This window comes from Megalobrama amblycephala, linkage group LG10, assembly GCF_018812025.1.
Source record: "Megalobrama amblycephala isolate DHTTF-2021 linkage group LG10, ASM1881202v1, whole genome shotgun sequence".
NCBI classification, from domain to species: domain Eukaryota; kingdom Metazoa; phylum Chordata; class Actinopteri; order Cypriniformes; family Xenocyprididae; genus Megalobrama; species Megalobrama amblycephala.
The window spans coordinates 11,258,103-11,282,659 of record NC_063053.1 but is presented as its reverse complement, the minus strand read 5'-3'; the positions used below and the strand labels follow the sequence as shown (position 1 = coordinate 11,282,659).

General features: G+C 36.6%; 1 protein-coding gene across 4 annotated transcripts in view; it reads left to right on the top strand.

Annotated features, from left to right (window-relative positions):
- runx3 (RUNX family transcription factor 3) overlaps nucleotides 1-19,558 on the top strand; it is a 69,059-nt gene extending 49,501 nt beyond the window's left edge. For all 4 annotated transcript variants that reach the window (XM_048204561.1, XM_048204559.1, XM_048204560.1 and 1 more), the window contains 3 exons: nucleotides 5,034-5,192; nucleotides 10,245-10,316; nucleotides 16,133-19,558. In XM_048204561.1, the coding sequence (XP_048060518.1) occupies nucleotides 5,034-5,192; nucleotides 10,245-10,316; nucleotides 16,133-16,656 (755 nt within the window). In that variant the 3' untranslated portion in view covers nucleotides 16,657-19,558. The remainder of the gene's footprint in view (nucleotides 1-5,033; nucleotides 5,193-10,244; nucleotides 10,317-16,132) is intronic.
- Nucleotides 19,559-24,557: the final 4,999 nt, after the last annotated feature.

Sequence of the window (24,557 nt, the reverse complement as noted above, 5' to 3'; positions counted from 1 at the left end):
TGAAAATATAACATTTTAAATCCATTAAAATAACTTAAATAAAGACTTTTTTTTTTCATTTCACTGAACAAGATCAGAGAGACTCTAAAATGATCTGATCTTTCCATCACTAGTGTACAGTGACACTTTCTGCAGGCTTCATTATTACGGCAGTAGGTGCACTGTAAAAAAAATCCCAGTAAAATTTACGGTAAAAAACCGGCAGCTGTGGTTGCCAGAACTTTACCGTAAAAAAATACAGTAGCAACGTAAAAAAAAAATCTGTTAAATTTACGGTAAAATAATGTATTTCATTAACTGATATAATGTTAATTTACCAACCTAATGAAGTACTAATATCTGTTTTGTACCTTTATAATACACTGACAGTCACCAAACACAGTGGTGATGAGAGTCACATGATGAATCAAAGTTCATCACAAGCAGATTTTCCACAAGCTGAGATGGACAACACTGACATATAGAAGGTGCACACAGTGTCATTCACACACACACTAAACACCATCATGGTAACATGCATGAAATTTTAAAAATGCAATAAACATTAATTTAACAACATTAGATGTAACATAAAACCCTAATGTACATAACTGATTAGAAAAAAATGAGAAAAACTAAGAAGAAACAGAGTTATTTCAACGAAAACATATCAAATGTGAAGTGTCACGCAGGGAATTGTGGGAATGCCAATTTATGGTTTTTCAATGAATTGTTATTTTTCACTTCCAAAAACTGTGAATTTAATGGTATTTTACCGTAAAATTACATTAAATGTACCGTTAGATCTATTACAGTTATTCACCGTATATAGTACGGAAACTTTCTGTAAACCAATTAACAGTTTTTCACCACAGCATTTTTACAGTCTTTTACTGTTAAAATCACGGTCATTTTTTACAGTGTGGCGACAAGTTACTGTCCATTCTGATTCATGAGTGAGTCATTGAATCATTCATTCAAATGATTTGTTCAAAAACATTAATTCATTCAGAAACAAATTAGGGCTGCGTTACACTCCAATTTTAGTCACGTACTCACAAACTTCCCTAAGCACTTCCCCTCGGGGAAATCCCTGCCGTCGTTTTGAAGTGCGTTCCACTTCGTGAAATGGACGGGGGAAGTTTATATGGACGGGGGAAGTTTATATGGACAGACCCTCACTCCCTCGATTTTGACTTCATATGTATACTTCAGGCAGCTCCATATACAATGCAACACGATTGTGATGTCACCGCATATCGCGTTTAATTTACCCCACGACAAACAACTCTATGATATATTAATTATTTTTTTTCAATATTAAAAACAACCATATATACATATAGAATGCTGCATTAAACAATTTTGTAGGGGAAAAATTAAATAATAAATCAACTCCATAGCAGATTCCAAGTGATCAAAGCTTAGGACGTTCCAATTCAGCCCATTGCAAAGGTTCTGCCAGTAGTGGGCACTCATGCAACGTAAGCAATGAAGTACATCCGAGTCAGCGAGACTGAGGGAAGTTAGCGAGGGAAGGGCATAAAAAATTAACTGGAGCGCAGCCCAAGTGATATCTAAGTGATTCATTGAATCATTTCCTCAACTTATTCATACGAAAACATTAAAATGACTGTTTTTGAGTCATTAAATCATTGATAATCGAGAATTATATTAGTTTTTTTTTCGATAATATATATTGTAAATATAGTTTATATAATTTGTCTATAACCTGATATAATATAATCTGACAATCTGATAAAGCTTCTACTTTTGTGAATTGACAAATTACAGTTTGTAAATTAATCTATGACACATGAAAAATAATACATACAGTACAATAACCCATGGTAAAACACAAAAATGCAAGGTGAGAATTTGATTTTAACATTTTTATTTTAAGAGTGTATGGTGTACATGTATATCTCCATCACACAATGTCTGTTGCAGTTGTGTTCATCCCAGACCATTTCCCCATGACATGTGCGTGTATGTGTGTGTATGAGAGGGATCCACTCTAATTAGTGTGTCTGTGTGTGTTCTGTGGTTATGATATCATTCTCACAAAAAGTCAACATTCCTGTCTAAGTGCCCCCTTACCTATGAAATATTCATTCATCCATAATAATTCAGACAGGGTGGATGTAGGCTGGGCAGATGTAGGGCTTGACCCCACAGCCATCCAGGAGAGACACTACCCATGCTAGTGCCTGAACAGAAAGGGTTTAACTGTATGACTTTACAACTGCATTAAGAAGATATACAGTATGTCACACTAAAGTGACTTAAAGTACAGCTTTAACACAAATGCTTAGTAAAAGTTAGTGCCTGAGGATGAAAGTGTAATATTTATGACTATGCATTACATTTGACTTGCTCTTTCATACATCTGGAGCTGTGAAGGAGATCTCAGTTGTTTTGCATTTAAGTATTAGTTTTGTGTCAGAGTTTTCTTCTGAAATGTATTGAGAGAAATAAAAATCCACACAAATGAGTCATACAGTAAGAGTAGAGCTAGAAAATGACTGTGGATAGCAGCTCATATCATTTAATGATAAATTTGATTGACATTGATTGCAAATTTTGGAGACATTGTTAAGATCTTTTCTGAGACATTTGTGAGATTTCTTCTTTTTCTCAAGAGAAACATCTGAAAGTAGGAGAACAAAAGTAACTAGTTGTTTTCTATTTAATCTCATTGTAGATTAGGAGAAACAACTAAGAAATAATTTTCTTTCCTCAGGGAGTGTTTGTTTATCTCGCACTTTATAAACCAACCAAAAAGTACAAAAAATGACTACTGTATTTACCATTTAGATCGAATGAGATAGGGAGACAAATGGAGGGAGCGATAAACTAACAGAAATATTACCCCAGGGGTAAAAAAACGTGGAGTGATGCATTGCCCTTGGGTGAAAGAGAGGGCAAGAACACACAAAATCCATATCACAGCGTCTGTTATCCCTCTATATCTGAATAAAACATTCAAATACAGCCATTACTCTACATTAAAAACCACAAAATGTTCACATGTTCCTCACACACGCCACTGATAGTCACATTAAACTCATCCATTAGAGCTGACCAGACTACACATATGATGATGATGATGATGGTGTGTGTGTGTGTGTGTGTGTGTGTGTGTGTAATGGCTATTGAAGTTGGATGGCAACTTATTGTCAGTGATAAACACACACACACACACACACTCATAGCAAGGTTTTCTTGGTGATTTCCTCTGTGGATCATCAAGCATTACGTGAGTCACGACTGAGTACACAGCTCTGTCTGAAAGCCATAAGCTCCTTTCCAGACCGTTTACCCAATATTTGTGTATTTTTATGCTTATTAGAACATGATGTTGTTAGCTTTGCGAAACGCTACTGTGAAATTTTATTGGAATAATTTGTGAGTGTGCTTGTTCCTGTGTGAGTTACTGCCTACACTCTAAAAATGCTTGGTTAAAAACAACCCATGTTGGGTTGAAAATGGACAAACCCAGCGGTTGGGTTAAACGTTTGTGTTTCATTTAACCAATTTGTTGAACATTTATTAATAAGCAATTTAATATATGTTCATTGTTTAATTATTATTCATAAGACTTGTTAATAAATGTTAATAAATGATAAATGTTAATTTCCAACATAGCAAGCAAGCAATACAGTAATTTTTAAAAAAAATAGTTGAGTTAATTAAAACTACCTAGCAGTAGGGTTGGGTACCAAACTCTGTACTTTTAAGGGTACCGACTGAATTACATCAGTACTACCGAGTACCGATTCACATTAAATCAATCGGTGACAAATTTCAGTACCTGAGAACGCATCTGGGCACGAGAGGTATGCTAGAGAAAAAGAGAGAGAGACCATGCGACGTCACCCATGCAACTTGTTCAGACAGAACACATAGGCCAGTGGCTAAGCGTTCTGAAGTGTGGTTACATTTCACAAAACTAGATGCAGACTGAGACAACGCTATTTGCAATATGTCCATAAAAACTTGAGACGTGCTTTCTCCAGTCCGTTATGATATATCATCCGCGTTGCGAGTGTTGTTGATCTTATCGCGGCATTCCGCGCAGAAATCTTTCTCATGCGCGCTCCGCATGTTGTTCCATAGCCTACTAAATATTGTCACAGTCATATTTTCCATGTGTTAGTCAAACTCCAGATCTGACAGCATCGTGAAAATGAAACAACACTTTTGTGCTACTGTGTTGAGGAAACATACACTCATGGCACATGTGTCCGAACGGAACGCTGAACAGCAGAAGTAAAGAACAGCGCGAGAAACGGAAAAAACTTTCGTGACATTTGAATTCTCTGCTGTAATGCGTTCTCACGCATACTACAGCACACACATTGTCTTGTGTATAAAATTTCTAAATAAATAAAAAAAAATGTTGAAATTGAGTGTTTTGGACTTTTTTTTAACTGAAATAAATGTTTTTGTTATTACACAGAGAGTAAAGTACCGAAAAAAGGTACCTTTGGGTACCGGCACCGAATTTTAGGTACCGATACTGTTATCGGTGCAGGTTAAAATGTGAATGGTACCCAACCCTATCTAGCAGGCTGGGCAAACATTTAACCCAACCGCTGGGTTTGTCTATCTTTGGTTGTTTTTAACTCAGCAATTTTTAGAGTGTATGTAAAGTGTTCCAAATCAGGTTCCATAAGTTAGTTAGAAGGCAGCTGCCTGTGTATTTTAATTGCTATATGAAAATCTGGCCTTTTTATAAAGAGAAAGGGCGTGTTCTGTAAATTAATGTTATGGAAATTATATTAATTATGTATGAGACTACTGTGACAAAATTTCTTACTGGCATAGTAACTTTCATGTAGTATGTGCATGATTCCAGAGAGGGAATGTTTACAGTAATGCATAACCATATAGTCAAGATAACTGAATTAGTCATTAAATTGAAGCATTTCACATTTCTGGCTTGATTTACTTCAAATAAGTGTGTTTACTATCAATTGTCTTTACCAAAATTATGTTCAGGTTCATTCTCATTCTAATAACCCATTGTATTTCTCTCCATCTTTCTACAGGTCACCGCGTGAAGCCTGAAGACGCTCATAAGCAGTTCTCCGATCGCCTGAGTGACATCGAACGTTTCCAGAGGGCCAGTCTGAGGATGAACCCTGGCAACGGGACCGCCCGTCCCCACCAATCCCATTACAGCCCCTCCGGCACCACACAGATACCAGGTGTGTGTTTTGTCCCTGGATGCCCTACAGATCCCGTGTATGTGTTTGTTTGAGTCAGACGTTAGCTCGTCACAACAACTCGCACCTCGACGTCTGGAATCTAGCAACCCCTCTCGATCTCGGCTCCCACGTCAGCGTGTGTGATAGTGGGCGAGGATACGTTCTCAGACGCATGTAAAGGCCTTTGAGCATGATGTCTGCTAGCAAATCTCTCTCACTCTCCAAGGCACGTATGCACTTCGCTTACAGTCTATCTTTCTATTTTCTGTCCCTTTCGCTCAAATAGACATACACACCCAGGCAGATTTCACACCCCACCCTTCACTCACCCACCCGTTCTCATACACGGAAATGTGTGTGTGTTGCTGAAATGTGCTTCTTTTATTCATTCTTGTTTGCTCACTGTTTCTGCAGTGTAGACTGAATCACTCGCATTTCTAAAGAACTCCAACTGGTGTGTTTTTATGGTCATTGGAGCAGTCGTGACTCATGTTTTAATCAAATTCTTATAGTCGCTCATCTCTGCTCAGCATAGTCATTAGGTAAGAAAGATCAAGCGTTCATGAGCGTTTTATTTAGTTCTTTCAAACATTAGGGTCGTAAACTTATGAATTTATTCCTTACTACTCTATTTGTAAGTTGGATAGTGTTTGTAAGCTGGATACACAGTAAAATCTTCAAACATCAGATATGTTTTGATTGGCTTTGATTTTGTCATTTCGTTAAACAATTTCGCCTTTTTTATTTGTTTTTGTTTGCTCACTGCATCTGTAGTGTAGGCAGAATAGCTTATATTTTGTAAAAACTCAAACAGAGTTGGCGTGTGTTTACGATTATCTAAGCAGTCGTGACTCACATCTCTCTACGATCAATCAAAAAGCGAGAAAGACCAAATGCTCCCGAGGGTCATATCACGGCCTGCAGTTCTTTCATCTTTCTTTTGTTCTTTTGACCATTCGCACTTTAATTCAAATCATATATATATATATATATATATATGTGTGTATATATATATATGAGAATAATTGTTAAAATATGTAATAATTATATTACGACAAAAATGTATATTATAATAGATATGAAATATGTTTTATATTAGTATAAAATGATTAGTTAAACATATTGAAACATATAAATTATATATAAATTATATAACATCATATATATATATAGATTATATATGTATCTGATTTTATGTAACACTTATCTAATTTTGATGTTTTTCAAGGTATTTTGAAAACAATAACTTATGTTTGGTTAGGACATGATGTAATGGTCAACCGGAACCCATAAAATATGGTTACTTTCGTAACCTTCATTATTTATGAGTAGTTTATCCATCATAAGCTGGTGAATTAGAGACCCTGAATGTTTCTGTGGTGTTTTTGTTTGGGGTTTTTGGTAAATTCCTCCATCAGATTGACCTGAATTCTGAAGGGTGGACGCTTACACAAACATTCCTGCAAAACCAAAGCCGTGAATCACCCAGAGCTCAGCGCAAGAAGAATGGGAGATTTACACTTACTGTGTCAGGAGTGTACTTGAGCAGGTTAAGTACGTCTAGTATCCATATCTGCAGGTGGATTAGGAGAGGAATTATGCCTTCATGGAGCTGTCAGAGGCCATGACTGCCGACACACACACATTTGAAGCAGACATAACACATTAACAGAGCTTTAGCTGTCGGGAGACTGCGTGTCTGTCGCTGCTGTAGGCCGGTGTGTGATACATCAAAACCTCACTGTTATGTCTGATATTAACATAGTTATCTCTCACCTTAGGGCACTGTCTCTCTCTCTTTCTCTCTCTCGCATTTTCCCAACTTTATACCTAAATCTTAACACATACACGCACACACACACACATTCTGTCAGACAGCTCTGTGTGGTATAAGGTTTGCAGACAGACATGTGTAAGATAGACATGTTTAATCAGATTTATTACCTTCATCACACAGTAATTAGATGGTCTCTTATTCCACCTGAGTGATGCAAACTGTGTGTGTGTGTGTGTGTGTGTGTGTGTCTGGTGTTGGTTGCATCATCCTGGAGTCTTGAGGTTAGCAGATTGGTGATGACTGTAAACAGATATTAAGTTACAAAATTCACAGCACAAACACAGACATGGTTCATACTTAAACAGATTTGTCAAAGCACACAGCGCCGTCCCACAAACTCACACGTAAACACACCTATTGTCATGCCAGAGGAGCAGGGAGGCGAATTAAAGTTTGCATTAGTTAACATGCAGCAACATGCTTCAGACGAAAATAAAACGAACAAGGAATAAACAAACGAAAATGGAGATGGAGTTCATTGAAGAGAATAAAAGAATAAGCGCACAGAGATGCGGGCAGAGCTGTGCGGTGTTTACTCATGCGCTCATGCACTTCCCACATGCTGCGTAACTGACTCACACACATCAAATATGTCTGTGAAAAAGATTAATTATTTTGCATGAATATAATGAAGCCTACTTGTAGGATCATTCAACTTTTTGCATTGTGACGGTTTTTATTTTCACCATAAATTTCATGTGGCCATTTACTTTTTTTTAAAATAATTATTTACCTAGGCTTAAGTAATTATATATTTTTTTATTAATATAAAATATTTTCTATTAATTATATGTTTTTATAATATATATTATTTCATAAATATAACATTACGATAATAGAACAGGAAGGAAAATGTGCTTAATTGTCACAAAATAATGTCACAAAAAATGTTTTTGGCAAGCACTATAAAACAGTCAGTGAATGGACAGTCCATTTGAGTCTTGGACTACGTGTGTGTGTGTGTGTGTGTGTGGACTTCAGAGAGTGTTTGAGTGTTTTAAGGAGGTGTGGCAAAAGATCTGACATAAAACCAGACTTCATGGTGGCTGTGTTTGTTTTTGCTGGTACTGAGGAAAGCCTGCATTTCCACTCAGCGTTATACAGCCTCTCTCTCTCTAAACTTAAATTCATTGTATTTCAGAAAAAAGCACACCATCTATATAAATACTTCACAACAGGCTGTTTAAATGAACCAATAAATAGTTTATTTGATCAATGAATTAATAATTTACATGCAGCCTTACTGAACTGATTCACTGGAACAAACTGATTCAGGAGTTCATTCAATCTACACTGCTGTTTGTTGAAAACATATTGCCAAAAAACAGATGAGTTACTGTCATACTACTGATAAATGTATTTAAGGTAGTTGCATTGCTATTTTAGTTAGTTACTGCCCAACATTAGTCCTCTCAGAGATGCACAAAGCTCTCAGTTACGCACATATTGTACTGCCCACAGACAGTGTCTGACACGCTGCTTTTATAGCAGTAGAGATCTGTCTGTTATTGACGTTGTGTAACGGCCAATCAAAATATTTGAGTGAGATGTTTATTTTCAGCAGAAGCACCAGCTGTGGCCTGAATAAGAGCATTTATACTGAAGAATTTATCATTGTGCAGAGAAAACCAGAGAGTGAGAGAGACTGGGAACAGTGTGCCATTAGTGGTGTTTGCTAAGGCAAGCATCATTATTACTATTGCACATACTTACGGTTATAGGGATTTATTCAAACTCCTTACCCTAAGTATTAAATTGTGGTGTGTAACTTGTCCCATAATGATTGTTTAGGACACATGTGCTAGTATTTTTGGATCTGACTTGATTTCATGATTTTAAAAATAAAATCCAGTAGACTTGTATTGAAGGAGGGGCCCGGGGCCGACTGGAATATGACTTGGGTAACAATCATCCCTCCAGAACACCCTAGAAACCACCGACTAGCATCATGCTGACAAGTTTTGCATGGAAAAGCACCATTCATATTTTTCTCAGAAAATGTAAAAATGTAGTTGCACGCGTCTCATATCTCATACGCGTATGTGTGTGTGTTGCAACGATTAGCTTGTAACAACTATCTCTCTCGGACTAAGAGCAAACAGAATTCATTTGCATGTCAAATTGGCAGTTCAGTGCACTGACACACACACAGATATACTCTGTAATTCCCAAAGTATCTTATTTTAGACTCGTTCAGCGACTGCTGTGTGTGTGTGCGAGACAGCTGCATGCTAATGCTGATGGAGTGATTTAAATGCTCAGATCGTACACACACACATAAAGGCGTCACATGCTAAAGATAAGATATGTGATAATCACACACACCTTTAACAGACACCCAAAATATCATTCCTCATGACACACTGATACTTTTCTTGGCTTGTCAGCAAAACAGAAAGATTTCAGTTATCTACTCATACACATGCAATTTTAGAGATGGGGCTCCGTGTGTGTGCGTGTATGTGTGTGTGTGTAATGCGACACCAGCATAAGATTTCATGTTTGTTTTTCTCGACACCTTTGATGAAAACACTAGCAGCTCTCTCAAACTGAGCATGTGTGGACAAATTCACTCTGTTGCAATCGTACAAAGACACACAGATAGGGCTGGGCAGTTATAATATTCACTGTTTATTCATGATGGGTTTCCTGCCAAAATAAAATTGAAATTGAGCAACAGCATCTCTGGTTTAAACTTCATTAGCAAAAATGGTGTTGGTAAGTTTAGATGACTTACATAAATCAAATGAATCAACTTTCGTTCGGTGAGCTGATTCAAAACTGATTCAACAATTTGAAACATTTTTTTTTTTTTTACATGTAATAAAATATTCAAGGAAAAATATCTGTAGGTAACAATGTCTGTTTATCATTATGCATTGCATATAAATGATTAAAAAAAGTTATTTTATTATTATTTGTGTTAATTTAAATAGACTTTTAAGAGCAAATACATAAATATCAGTATAGAGATATCTTAAATATTGTCAAATGGATAAAATCATAAGAGCAAATACACATTAAGAGATATAGTAAATAATGTCAAAGGGATGTAAAATATTGAGGGTTTTTTTATTTTGTATTAATGAATATTTTGGTTTGATAAATTTACAAAAATTGAATATATATATATTCAATATATTTGTCTGCATCTAACAGATTACCAGTTGACAAGTGATTAAATATATATATATTTATTTTTTTTTTGTGTGCAGGATTATGGCCAGATCAGATTGATCCTCCTGCACTGAAGACGTGCAAAGTGGAAGACGACTTGCGCTGGTCAAGTAAGAGACTTTACAAACACACACACACACCAGAACACATTATGTCTTAAAGGAGTAGTTCATCTAAAGATCCAAACCCTTTTGACCCCTTTATTTCCTTTTTGTGGTGATCTATTCTTTAGCTACACACCTGTTTAAGGAATATGATTTTATTTGGCATATTTGTTCATTGGTGCTCTTTTATATTGTTGGTAGAATGAGAGAATGAATCACTGTGACATATAGATCATCAAACCACACACACATACACACACACACACACACACACACACAATGTTGTCCTCGGATAACTTTTGATATGCAGATGTGTGTGGGTGTGTTGCAGGCATAATGGGTGAATCATAATATTAATGTTCCAATCAGAATGCAATGTTTTTGTGGAGGGGCTGAAACAAACAGAATGTAGAAAATGATCTACTTTCGCTTTCACACGCACACACACGCATGGGCCCAGAAACATCAAATAAATATTCTCTGTGTGTGAAATACACACACCCACCTGCTTTGGCACACGCACACACACGCACATATAAACACTCTCACTCGAAAACATTCACACAAACTCTCGCTGCCATGGACACACGGCCACATACCTGGTGCTGGCATGGTTTTCTTTCCCCGCGGCGACGCAGAATTCCTGCCCTTCCTGTTCCCGCAAACCCCAAACATCCAAATCAGCTGAGTCATTTTTACCTCCACCACACACAAACACAAACACAACTTTCCCTCTGTCACACCAGCCGGCGTGACATTTAAGTTATAGCTTTCTTTAATTGCACTTTGATTGATTTATTATTCCTAATAGGCTCGCAGTGTGTCAGGTGGCATTTTTCAAAACACCAGATGGCAGTTTCATCATAATTCATGCTCAAATATTTGACGTTTATTAAAGGCCACATGCACACTGCAGCCAAATACATTGTCAAAACTGGGTGTTTAATTTCGTTCTGGATAGTCTGTAGTTATTTATGGGAGTGATTTTTTTCTGCATATTTTCATTTATCAAAAATAGCAGTATTCTTTTTCACAGCCACGAGATGCCAAAACTTTGCTTGTCAATTATTTCAAGATAATTAAGAGTATTCACTCCTACATTTTACTGTGGTTGTCATTCTCGAAACTTTGCAGTGTATACGTGGCCAAAGAGAGTTTTGAAACTTATTCAGGCAGATTATTCAGTCTTATTTGGAAGATGAAATTCTGTTTTAGAATTCGCAGATTTGTTCCAGAACCTGTTCATGACTTCTAAATGAATTTGGAGTGTATTCAGATCGATCACGATTAAATTAGGTTAGATTAGATTATTGTAAAGTTTGCCAGAAAATCATTTTATTTCTCATAGTTTGCTCTTTCATCGCTGAGAAGATTTAGGGCCCTATAATACACCCGGCGCAATGCGACGCAAGGCGCAGCGCAAGTGTGTTTGCTAGTTTGCGTCCGGCGCCGTTCGCGTTTTCCCGTTCAGCGCCACGTCCTTAAATTAGTAAATGCATTTGCGCCAGTTAGTGCGCCCATGGGCGTGCTGGTCTAAAAAAGAGGTGTGTTCAGGCGCATTGCCGGCGCATTGCTATTTTAAGGAGCTGAAAATAGACTGCGCCATAGACCAACTCAAACCTGGTCTAAAGTCTAAAGTCAATGGCGCAATATTTTTTGTTAGAGCGCGTTGGTAGAAACTGTGCCTCTGGGCGCTTCCACAGTGCGCGTTGACTTTGCTTATTACACACAGGGATGCGCATCACACAAACATGCCAAATATTAAAAACAAAAGGATTACAGTGTAAAAGAATATTATTGTGTAGGCTACATAAATATAAAAATGTAATGATGAATAGTCATTGCGTGTATTAGAATTAGGCTACCTATTTTCAATTCAGCCTATTACTACTTATAATGATGAACGAAATTGGCTAATTAATTGAACAATCGTGCCAATACACACACATATATATTAACTGACTCATCGCGTGTACGCCATGTAAATAGCAATCCGCCATGGCGCGAGCGCATCTCGCTCTTAAAGGGAATGGGAGATGACACTCTGATTGGTTTATTGAACGTTACGCCCATTTGGTTTTGGAAGAACTTGATGAGAAATGTTTGAGTTCATATTGAGATCTTTCATCGCAGGCTTATCTGAGCTCAGCATGAGACATTTTTGAGATCTCATCTGAAACTTTAGAAGAGACCAATAGGGTCTTTTTCTTAACGGAAACATCTGAGGAATAGAGTTTCCTTTTTCTTACCCTCTCATTGCTGTCCATGAGAAACAATTGAGATATTAGATAGATATCATTTGTGCTTTCTCTGTCCTGTTGGCTCAGATACCATGTGTTCTCTGCTGCAGACTTGCGTGAGTGTAATGTTGACTCACCGCTCTGAACTGCAATGATCAGAAACGCCTACAGGAATAATGAGATCCAACAGTTCTTATATTTCATAATAATTGCTTCCGAAAGAACTGAATATTGATTCCCTCCAATGTCCTAGAACAGCAAAAGCTGCTTAATAATTGTGATTTTTGGATCAATGATAATGCATTCATTTCAACAAATGGATTTTAGAGTCAGTAAGGTCAAATTCCTCACTGGAGGAAAAAAAACTAATAATAATTCCTGATCTATTCACAAATGTGTCTAATTGTGATCCAGGTCTTGAATCAATGACCTGATTTGTAAATCTCCAGTACAGTATCAGATGTTTTTGAATGGTAACCTGACCCATCCTGATGTATGAGATCGCAGCGCGGCACATGTCGGAGATGAGCTAGTTTGCATGCGACGTGCCGTGTTGTCTTATGGACTACAGCTCTTACACAAACACACAAGATCTACATGTTTGCCTGCGTCTCAGGTTCTCTGCCTGTTGGAGTTATATGTCATTACCTTCAGTTATCATTTATCAACATCCAGTGCAAACATTTAGCCATTTTGGCCCTACTTCAGTTTTCTACCTATTAGTAAAACCATCAGTTTATCACTTGGAAAACTAGGCTCTAAATGTATTAGACTGAAAGTTACTCTACTTACATTTACAGTGGCTCCACTTAAGGTACTGTGTGTGTTGCTTTTCAGGCAAGATACTTCATAAATAAAATATACCGCAAAGAATGTTAGTGGGGTTTTTTTTAAATAAAAAATAAAAAAATCGTATGGTTGTCAAATGCTAGTGGAACATGTCCATAGTGTGCAACACCAGTTGGTTAAAAGTAATAGATTATTGGGGCCACTGTATATGGCATAGTTGACAAGTTGTAGCGATTGTTTGGTTGGTTCCTGTGGGTTTGTGTCACCAGTTGAGCATAAAACCACATAGTAGAAACTCAAACCATGAACAAGTAAGCAAGTCTGGAATCCACATCATTGTATTATTGTTAGATATGTGGTATTTTTGATATCCTACATTCTGACGCAAATATTCACGATTTGATTAGATTATATAGAGTATCAAGTATATATTTCAGTCTTTATGTCTGTCTTTCTCTCTCCTGGCCGCATGATTTGCCTGGTCCAGGTGTAATCCATCTGTTTTTGCATCGCCATTTTACAGGTGAGGGCCGATATTTGCATCCTCACCAGAACCCTGATCCCACACACAAACATGCACAATTCCTGCTGAATAGCTACTGCTTGCTCTTCTGTTAACAAACAAAATCAGTTTCTACTGCAGTCAAATGAGGCAAACCTCTGTAGTGAGCCGGGTTACACGCTTGACTGTGGGCTAGTGGAACACGGCGAACTGAACTGCTCACTGTGATGGGCGAGAACACAATGGGACGATAGAGGACATTTTTAGGAAACTGTGACAGTTTGTTCATTTAATTTCGTTTGTAAAAATCACTGCTGAACTTTAAAGAAGTTCTAAATGCCAGGGTCATAACTGCCATAAACTTTAAGGGACTCCCCAGAGAAGAACATTTCCCTTCTACTATTCAGACTAGTCATCAACAAATATGAGTTGGTTTTTGTAGTTTTTATTCTATATTGCTTCTGCTAAACAATCCTGTTGACTGTTATATATATATATATTCATAGCATGTCAATCCAAATATGAGTGTAAACATAATAAAAATATATAATAAGTAAAAGAGAACTTCTGTTTGAATTGTGTGGACAAAAGAGAGAAGTCACTCTCTTAAATTTATAATAATATTTTTCTGTATGTTATTTTCCCCATAATTGTTAGTTTCATTTCTCCATAAAGTTATTTTCCCCATTTATAATAATATTATTAAAGGAGAAAATTACATAGAATAATGGGTTATACCACATACTTTCCCTCTCTTTGCTCTTTTTATCTGTTTTTAAAGACTTTTTCCACTGATACTAATGTAGAACATGTGTGAGGTGGTTATACGTGGAAACACCGCAAACTAGTAATTCTCTAGAGCAGTGGTCTTCGAAAGGGGGTCAATAATGTGTTTTTATGATTTTTGTGGTGTAAACATCTTAAAGTATGTCAAAACATTGATATGGCACGATATGCAAGTTATCATTGGCCAGATATAAAATTAAACTCTCAGTTTTTATATAACAATAACAATATGTTCAAAAGGTTGAAGACCCTGTTCTAGTGCAACATTCAGGAAACGTTCATGTTGTTAATAACCTGTGAGGCACTAGAGGGAGACACTGATTCTGAATGTATGTGCATCTGCGAGGTAATGAGGTTAAACAATGTCTACAGTTAGGTGTTATATCTGGTTTGCAGCTGTTTCTCAACTTATTTGTCAGATTTCCGCTTTTAGTAATTAATCGTGTATGGTGTGTGTGTGTGTGTGTGTGTGTGTGTGTGTGTGTGTGTGTGTGTGTGTGTGTGTGTGTGTGTGAGAGAGAGAGAGAGAGAGAGTCTGGCTGGAATTCGTGGCCATTTCAGTTGAATCAACAGCAGCTGAAATCTTGAATTCTCCTTGGTTCGAATCAGATTCTGGCCCTCCAAAAGAGTAAAAGAGAAAGTCAACACCCCTCAGAGAGAAAGAGAGAGGGAAAACATGTTCTCTGAAGCAAAGAAAAAAAAAACTGAAGTTGAGGAAATTGAAATGGAACTGTATGCTTTTCTCTCTCTTTCTCTGTTTCTGTTTGTAAATGGACCCAGTGCCCCAGACAAACGGGGGAGAGACTTTTAAACAAGTCAGTGGCACGCACAGACGGCATTCTCCTCCCTCAGGCGCCTGCATGCCAAAGCCTGCTCCAGTATCCCAGCAGCACTTGCTCGATTGTAGGCAATAAGCAGAAAAATAAAGCAAGAAAACAACAAAGTGGCAGAAACAGGCAGCAGTTTGTGTTTGTGTGCAGGTGCACAGATGTTTCCATTACACCTGTTCTCACAGTCATGACACACACAAGACATGAACACTAATTGAAAAAACCTCAGACGTCAGAGCATACCAGTCTTCATCTTCCTCCCCAGCCTCGTAACGTTACGTTCGCACTGTTTTTACTTTGACCCTTTTTAGGCGATCATGTGGAGTTCACAAATGACACTAGGTGGCGCTAGATCAGTGTGTCAGTAGGGTTCTGTGGCAATTGTTCATCTGCTGAATTTGACAGATCATTTTAATGTAATATGTATTAAATGTTAATATAATATAATAATTTAAATGGTAAAGTAATGACAATTTTAAGATTTATTTAATTATTACATTTTAAAACATTTATTTTTTATTTAACAATTTTTTTTTAACTGTATTTAATATTTATCTTGGCATTTTGGATCATTTCTAGGTCACAAACATTTTGTATTTTTTAATGATTTAGAATTTTAATCAGCATATTATTGAAATTGTTTAGATATTAAAGTGCCACTTTCTTTATCTTCAGGTACGGAGCTGTTCCAGCAGAGGACATCTTTCCCATCTCTGTCTCCATTAACAGCTCCTCGTTTCTCTGATTCACACATGCATTATCCGGGTCCTTTCACCTACTCTACTAACCCGTCCAGCACTGGAATCGGCGGTCTCAGCGTGGCCGGTATGCCCACCTCCAGCCGCTACCACACCTACCTGCCGCCTCCCTATCCTGGCAACCAGAACCAGAACTCCCACTTCCAGACCAACTCCTCGCCGTACCACCTGTATTACGGCACCGGATCCGGCTCGTACCAGTTCTCCATGGTTCCGACCGGCGGCACCGGATCGGGAGGCGACAGGTCGCCCTCCCGCATGCTGACGTCCTGTACCGCGGCGGGTGGAGCCGGTGGCACCGCTGGCGGAAACAACAGCTTGCTTAACGCCAGCCTCGGTAACCAGAGCGATGGGGTGGATGCCGACGGCAGCCATAGCAACTCGCCCACAGCAATGAGTGCGTCGACACGCATAGACGAGTCCGTCTGGAGGCCTTACTGAGAAATAGTGTGCGGAAAGACTGACAGAAGAGGTCAAAATTAAGAGAAAGGTGAAAGTCATGCATGTTTGATCGTTTTATGTTTCTTTGTCCTTCTATGACGTCAATCGCTTCTAAGACAACCAATGTGATCAAATGACCAGAAATGAGTTAACTGACTGTTGACCTTTTGCTCTGGACGCTCTATACGGCACAGAAACTGACCTCCATTGATCAAAACTGAAGGAGGACACAGGTCTCACAGGAAATTGATGTGTATATAGAAAGAGTAAAAAATTATCATAAAAAATAAGGAAAGGCTCCATAGTAATATATCAGCGACTTTTTTGTTACTGAAAAAGCTGAACAAACCAAAGAAAAGAAAAGCAGGTGCTTCATGGACATATTTTGATGGGCCTGTAACTGAAAACAGACAATTTATCCAGCCTTACAAACCAATCTGCCTGAAAGCTGTAATTCCCAGAGTGCTTTGCAACCACGAAGCGTTTGTCATGCAGACAGTATAAAAGAGCTTCACGGAGCTGCAGGACTGTGGGACTTTTAACTTTGTAAATATACCAAAAATGTCACCCTCGACTTTCAGGTACTTTCCAAAAATGCTGAAATAGTCTTGAAATGGTAAGATGTGTATAATACAAATGTGTGTCAATGTGAGCTTTGTGAGATGTTATGCCAATGGGTTTTTCATTGAGAGAAAAAAAAAAAAAAAAAAAAAAATCACAAAGGGTGAATCACAAAACTTGTCAGGAACATATCCAGGTCATGTTTATTGAGAAATGAAAAATCATATTTTGCATTTTTTATCAAAATGAAGCACATTTGACCCCCAGATTCTTATTGTAATGCAAAAATAAAAATAAAAGATGCATAATTTAATTTGCAAATCATTTACTTTTACAAAAACATAGGCATAATTTTTTTATGCAAACATTTTTTTTATTTTGATTTTGGGGAAAAATGTGAACTGGACGTGTTTTTGTGAGATTCACCCTTTAGCTATGGGTTCTCGATTTGTAGAAACGTGAAAGAGTGTCTATATTCCAAAGACAGACAGGTGTTTGATTTGATTTTTTTTTTTATTGGTTTCTTGCTTTGCATCAAAATCACAAACAATTCATTTGTCTTTGAACTTGTGGCGACTCATCTTTTTTGGAATCGTTTTTAGAGTAATCTTTTTTTTTTTTTTTTCTCAGTGTTGATCGCTTTTTATGACTTAGCAGTTTCTTAAAACGATTCTGATCAGTTTGCGCTCAGTTTTATTTTATTTTTATTTTTTTTTTATTTATTTGAGCCAAAGTGGATGCGTTCCTATTTCAGGTCTGTTCCAGGTCTGTTCCGGGTCAAACATTTCGTATTTCTTTTTTATTATTATTCTTTTTCAGTTTCTTTTTTAATCTTTGTTTTAATATAAAATTGGAAGTTGTGCTACTGTAATATATTCTTTCTAAATTATACAAAACAAATTTTAATGTAATGTCTATGTTTTTCCAATGCAGCTTTAATGCACTAAAACATTTATTTAAGAGGTTATATGTCCTTGTAAACCACATAATGGAGACATTCTTACCAGATTGAGTTCCACATGATATTTAGTCATACTGCCTGAAAGACCTCAACCCTCACAAGCCAAAGAGTCCAACAATCACCTGTTGTCAACGACGTCTGTAAAGTGTGAAAAATATGTTGCTCTAAGCACCTACATTATATGTCTATTTTTCCTACCTTGTTCTTGGAATGACTGAAATCGGAGATAATAATTGGGCACGTTTGAAAGGAGATCGGTCTCGATTATTTGAATAACAAAACCATGCACATGCTCATACAAGGAAGGTAAAGTGGCCATGGCACACACACACATACACACACATTCACGTAACAGGTGTAAGTGAATATTTCAGCCCATAACCCAGAGGTTTTTCCCATGCTCACACCTGCTGCCTTTACCTGAGGGCAAAGAGACCCAAAAGAGCAAAGGAAACAAGTAGAAAGATAGATGAAGAGATCCATATCTCCTTTCGCAATCAGTGGTCATCCTTCAGGCCTTGTTATCCAAGCAGAAGTGCCCGTGTTCAGCTTGATTCACGGCCGCTTTGATGCCTTTATGGCGGCGGTTATTTTCCTTCCCATTGTGCCTCCCCTTGATTATTGCCTAAAGCTGCAGGCTACAGGAAAGACGGATTCAAAATGTGAGCTGGTCTAGTTACACGCGGGAGTCTATTCTCTCCTGCGAGGACTTCTGGGTAATAGAATCCCGTGCTATGGGAAACATTTGCTTCTGCAATTCTGAAGTATCGTTTAATGATTCTCTCAGTCTGGATCTATTAATGTCTGTGGATATCAAATCCTGCCGTCTCATCTTATGTGTTTGTTGTGATTGTTGATTATGATTGAGATGGATCAAGAATCCAAATCAGGCCCAAAATAAGACCAAAGACGTATCTATTTATTTCCACTATCAATAATGATTTTTATTTTGTGTTGCATTGAACAGTCTGTTGACGCCAAGGCTCTGTTCCAAAACCTAGTGAGCTTCCTACATAGAGAGCACGGAGGCTGTAACAAAAAGTAAGTGGCTTATTTATGCCCGTGTAAAGCATTCAGTTATTTAAAGGCAGATGTCTATGTGGGCAGCAGCGAAGCTCAATATGTTTTGGAACACATCCCAAATGTTGCCAGTGAAGTGAATATCACTGAGGGCCGCGAGTCTGTGATGTTTGTAAAATGCACAGATTATAATCATGCCGAAAGAGCTAAAAAGCACAACACACTCCTGTAGAACAAATTGTCTTTTTCACTCATTGTATGTTTGCAATTTTGGTTCTGAAATATGCTCTTTTGTTCCTTCATTGTGTGCTAATGATGTAGTTTTTTATGCTTTTTAATTAAAAAAAAAAAAGATCAGGATTTGCTTGTGATTTCATTTACTTGTCATTAATGTTTTTGTAATTCAGCCATTGATTTTACAATGCAGTAAGAAAAGTTATATAAATTAAATTTCCTCAATATTTCCACATTTCAATAGTGTCATTTTATTGAGATTTTACTTAAAGTGTAACTTTGCCTATTTTCAACCAGCTTTGTATAGTTACAATGTCTGTAGTATAATGAACAATGATTAGGCTACTCGTTTTCCGTGTTACCTGGACCGAGAAATTCACATTTATTTGTCAGCAAAAGTCAGCATGATGATGCAAAACGCATCATCGGGTGCACTTTTGACAGCTTCAGGGCTTTCGTGAAAACGTTTACTCTTTGAACTCTTGCACAGTAACAATACAAGTCGACACCATTATGACTAAAAGTTTGCTAAGAAGTATTTCCTACTAAAGCAAGGCGGTATTTGACTCCGGTAAGCGTATCCATAGCAGACTGGTGAGAGTGGCCTAGTGCATTATGGGTGTTGAAGGTTTTTTTGCAACAGCATTTTTTTTCTGTTCTCTAGTCAGGCACTGATTTCAAAAAAATATTTTTCCCTTTCTACAGTACAGGCACCAAAGTTTTATTGAAAGTCCATTTTAGCAGCGCTGAAGTACCACTTTAAGTTTAACATATTTTAGTCACTTAAAAACAGCTTTACACTTAAAGAAATGAAACTTTAAAATGATGTACCCTCACATAGCCTAGAACACTTTATTATACACAAAATATTAATAATACTCAAATAATAAATAAAAAAGATTAATTAAGTCATATACACTACCATTTAAATGTTTAGGGTCGGAAAGTGTTTTTTAATGTGATTTTGAAAGAGGTCTCTTAAGTTCAACAAGGATGCATTTATTTAATCAAAAATACAGTAAAAACAGTAATATTGTGAAATATTATTAATTTAAAATACCTTTTTTTCTATTTGAATACATTTTAAAATGTAATTTATTCATGTGATGGCATTTATTTGAAATAGAAATCTTTTGTAACATGTCTTAACTGTCACTTTTGATCAAGTTAATGCATCCTTGCTGAATAAAACCAAATAAATTTCCTTTAAAAAAAAAAAAAAAGACCGCAAACTTCTGACCAGTGTAAGTGGCCTTTTATAAATCATACATAATGTATGAAACCTGCTAAATTGGCTAAACCACTAAATGTATTATAAACATAGCTGAGGAAATACTCATATTTAACTGTCAAGTTTCACATCTTTCACGTATCCTTCAAATGTGAAGGTTTGTTTTTTTAAATTTTCAAGCCAACATTCAAAGTTTGTCTTGACAAACCATCGTTTTCTAATTGAATCTGAAAATATTTATGTGAGGATGTGCTTGCTCTCACTTTAGAGGAAGCTCACGCTAAAAACTTCACACATCACATAATCATAGTCGAGTTCCATTTTCACACCTTCCACTCGACAAACAGCAGCTGCTCTATATCTTCACAGAATGTGAAAGATGTGTGAAGATTCCCATGGTTTGTGATAGTTCAATCACCTTTGTTTATCAGATTTAACTATAACACTTTTGTCTCAAACCCCTCAGGACACAAACACAGAGTTCTGCTGCTCGGACTGTGTTCAAATGTAATGCTAACGTAAACATGGCCGCTCTTCCAAACCTGTCATGCAGTCAGCAGGCATTACTGTCAGACCAGGTAATTATTTGAAAAGACTTAATTGGATGTGGTCACTTGAATCAGTCTCAGCAGAAAGTAAATATAGACAGTGAATTCACCTAATGAGTCATGTTCAGTGAATATGATGGGGTTGATGGGTGTGTGCTGTTTTTCAATATAAGGACACTACTGTCATGTTTTTAGGATCTTGGGGGAACATGCATAAGTTTGATATTGTACAAACTTAAGTTTGGTAGTCTATCTATCCTTCAGTTTATCTATCCTTCAGTTTGTTCCTATATATATCCTATAGTAAGTCTATCTATCTATCTATCTATCTATCTATCTATCCTTCAGTTTGTTTGTTTGTCTGTCTATCTATCAGTTTGTTTTTCTATCTATCTATCTATCTATCTATCTATCTATCTATCTATCTATCTATCAGTTTGTTTGTCTGTCTATCTATCTATCTATCTATCCTTCAGTTTGTTTGTCTGTCTATCTATCTATCTATCTATCTATCTATCTAATCTATCTATCTATCTATCTATCCTTCAGTTTGTTTGTTTGTCTGTCTATCTATCAGTTTGTTTTTCTATCTATCTATCTATCCTTCAGTTTATCTATCTATCTATCTATCTATCTATCCTTCAGTTTATCTATCTATCTATCTATCTATCTATCTATCCTTCAGTTTATCTATCCTTCAGTTTATCTATCTATCTATCTATCTATCTATCTATCTATCTATCTATCTATCTATCTATCTATCCTTCAGTTTATCTATCCTTCAGTTTATCTAACTATCTATCAGTTTATCTATCTATCAGTTTATCTATCTATCAGTTTATCTATCTATCTATCTATCTATCCTTCAGTTTATCTATCTATCTATTTATCTATCAGTTTGTTTGTCTATCTATCTATCTATCTATCTATCTATCTATCTATCTATCTATCTATCTATCTATCTATCTATCTATCCTTCAGTTTGTTTATCTATCTATCAAATTCAAATTCAAAATTGCTTTATTGGCATGACTGTAAATGATACAATATTGCCAAAGCATATATACATAAAACAATAATAAAAACATCTGTATAATAGAAGAAAATATGATCAAATATTACAACACTATCAAATATTACAACATAACTTAAACTTAAATTAACAGTGTAAAAAATTAGAACTTGTCTGAACATTTGATACCACAGTGTTTAAACATATATACACACGCATACTGAGGGTCACTGTGGGTCAGACACACACACACACACACACACACACACATTCACCCTCTGTCTCTCAGGCTGTGGCACATCCACACGTATCTCGCGGCCAGTGCTGCTGTCCTAATATTTTCTTTATTTGTTCTACATCAGTCATGGCTGTAAAGTTCTTTATTGAGCTGCTGAATTTGGTGAAGTAGAGATATCTTATAGGTGTGTGTTTGTGGCAGTGAAGAAGTAAGTGCGTCTCTGTCTCGATCTCTCCTGTCCTGCAGTGAACACACACCCTTTGCTCTCTGGGTAACCAGCTCTTTCTGTGTCTGCCAGTCTCAAAGGCTAGACTGTGTTCACTGAGCCTGTACTTGGTCAGGATCCATCTCTGCTTCGTGTCTTTGACACTTTGGAGATATTCTTCTAATTCATAATTTGATTTTAGAGTTCGATAGAATTGTAATTTACTTTGTGTTTTAGTTTCCTGATCCCAATCTTCCAGATATGTATTTTTAGTCTCAGAACCAGCTGACTGAGGGGACTTTTTGCTTTAAAATGTAGCGATTCTGTGGGACTTGATTTTTAGATGCATCCAGAATTTGAGGGATCTTTTCTGCATATTAATAATCAATGGGAATTGGCCTAATTCTGCCCTACATGTATTATTGAGTGTTCTTCTTTGTAGTTTTAGAATCATTTTGCAGAATTCTGTGTGTAGGGACAAACATCCAACAGAAGCCCATCTACTGTAGCTCTGATCACTGAGTGGACCCCAAACCTCACTTCCATACAGCGCAATGGGCTGAATCACACTATCAAAGATTTTACACCAGATTGGAATTGGTAAGTCAATGTTTTGGAATCTTTTCTTGATGGAGTATGTCTTTGAGAGCATTCACTGCCACACTAAAACTCCCAGATGCAGTGATGATCAGACTGAGGTAAGTGTACTGCATTGTGTGTTCTAGGGCGGTGCTGCCAAGACTGAACTGGTATCTATGTTCCTGACATCTGGGGTTTTTCTGGAAGACAATAACATTGGTCTTCTTGAGGTTTACTGCCAGGCAGTAGTTCTCCAGCATACGTCAAGACAAACGTCAAGCTTTTAATTAACTAAAGCTCAAGGGAAAAATTGAGAAAAACTAATGTGCAAGAAAGTTTCTCTCTTTCTTAAACAAACTTTATAAACACACATGGTTATCGGAAAATCTCTTATCTTTTGCAAGCCTGGTCAGCGATCAGAGCTTACACACCAGAGAAGGTCACAGGATAAGCCTCTTGAAAAAATATCTTAAGTATAAGATGGAAATACAACATGGTTTCATCATGAAATTTTAATTAAAGCTTAAGAAATTATTGCTTTAGTTTAAAATGTGTCAGCTTTGTTTGGGGTCATTAAGGTTTTTTTTTCGTTTCTTTTCATTTATTCAGCAAGGATGCAATAAACTGATCAAAAGTGATAGTAAAGACATTTATAATGTTACAAAAGATTTCTGTTTCAAATAAGCACTATTCATTTCAACTTTAATCAAAGAATTGTGAAAAAATATCAGTTTCCACAAACTGTTTTCAACATTAACAATAATCAGAAATGCTTCTTGAGCAGCAAATCAGCATATTAGAATCATTTTTGAAGGATCATGTGACTCTGACTTAATGATGCTGAAAATTCAGCTTAGATCAGCTTAGAATAAATTACACTTTAAAATACATTCAAAAAGAAAACAGTTGTTTTAAATTGTGATAATTTTTGATAATATTACTGATTTTTTTCTAAAATAAATGCAGCCTTGATGAGTATAAGAGACTTTCAAAAACAAAACAAAAAAATCTTTCCAACCCAATGGGGTTTTGAATGGCAGTGTGTGTGTGAGTATATATATATATATATATATATATATATATATATATATATATATATATTCTGTAAAACAGCATCTTTATTAACTGTTGCTGTGAGAAGACGGCTTCAAGTGGTTTAAAACACATAAAAGAAAAAGTGAAAAAGTGGGACAAAGACAAACAAAAGCTGATATATTTTGGAAAATAGGGGACTGTCAAAAGCGGCTTTGGTTTCTCATGGAAACCGCTTCCTGGGTCATGGGGGTACCTGCATGCATACGAAACCCATTAG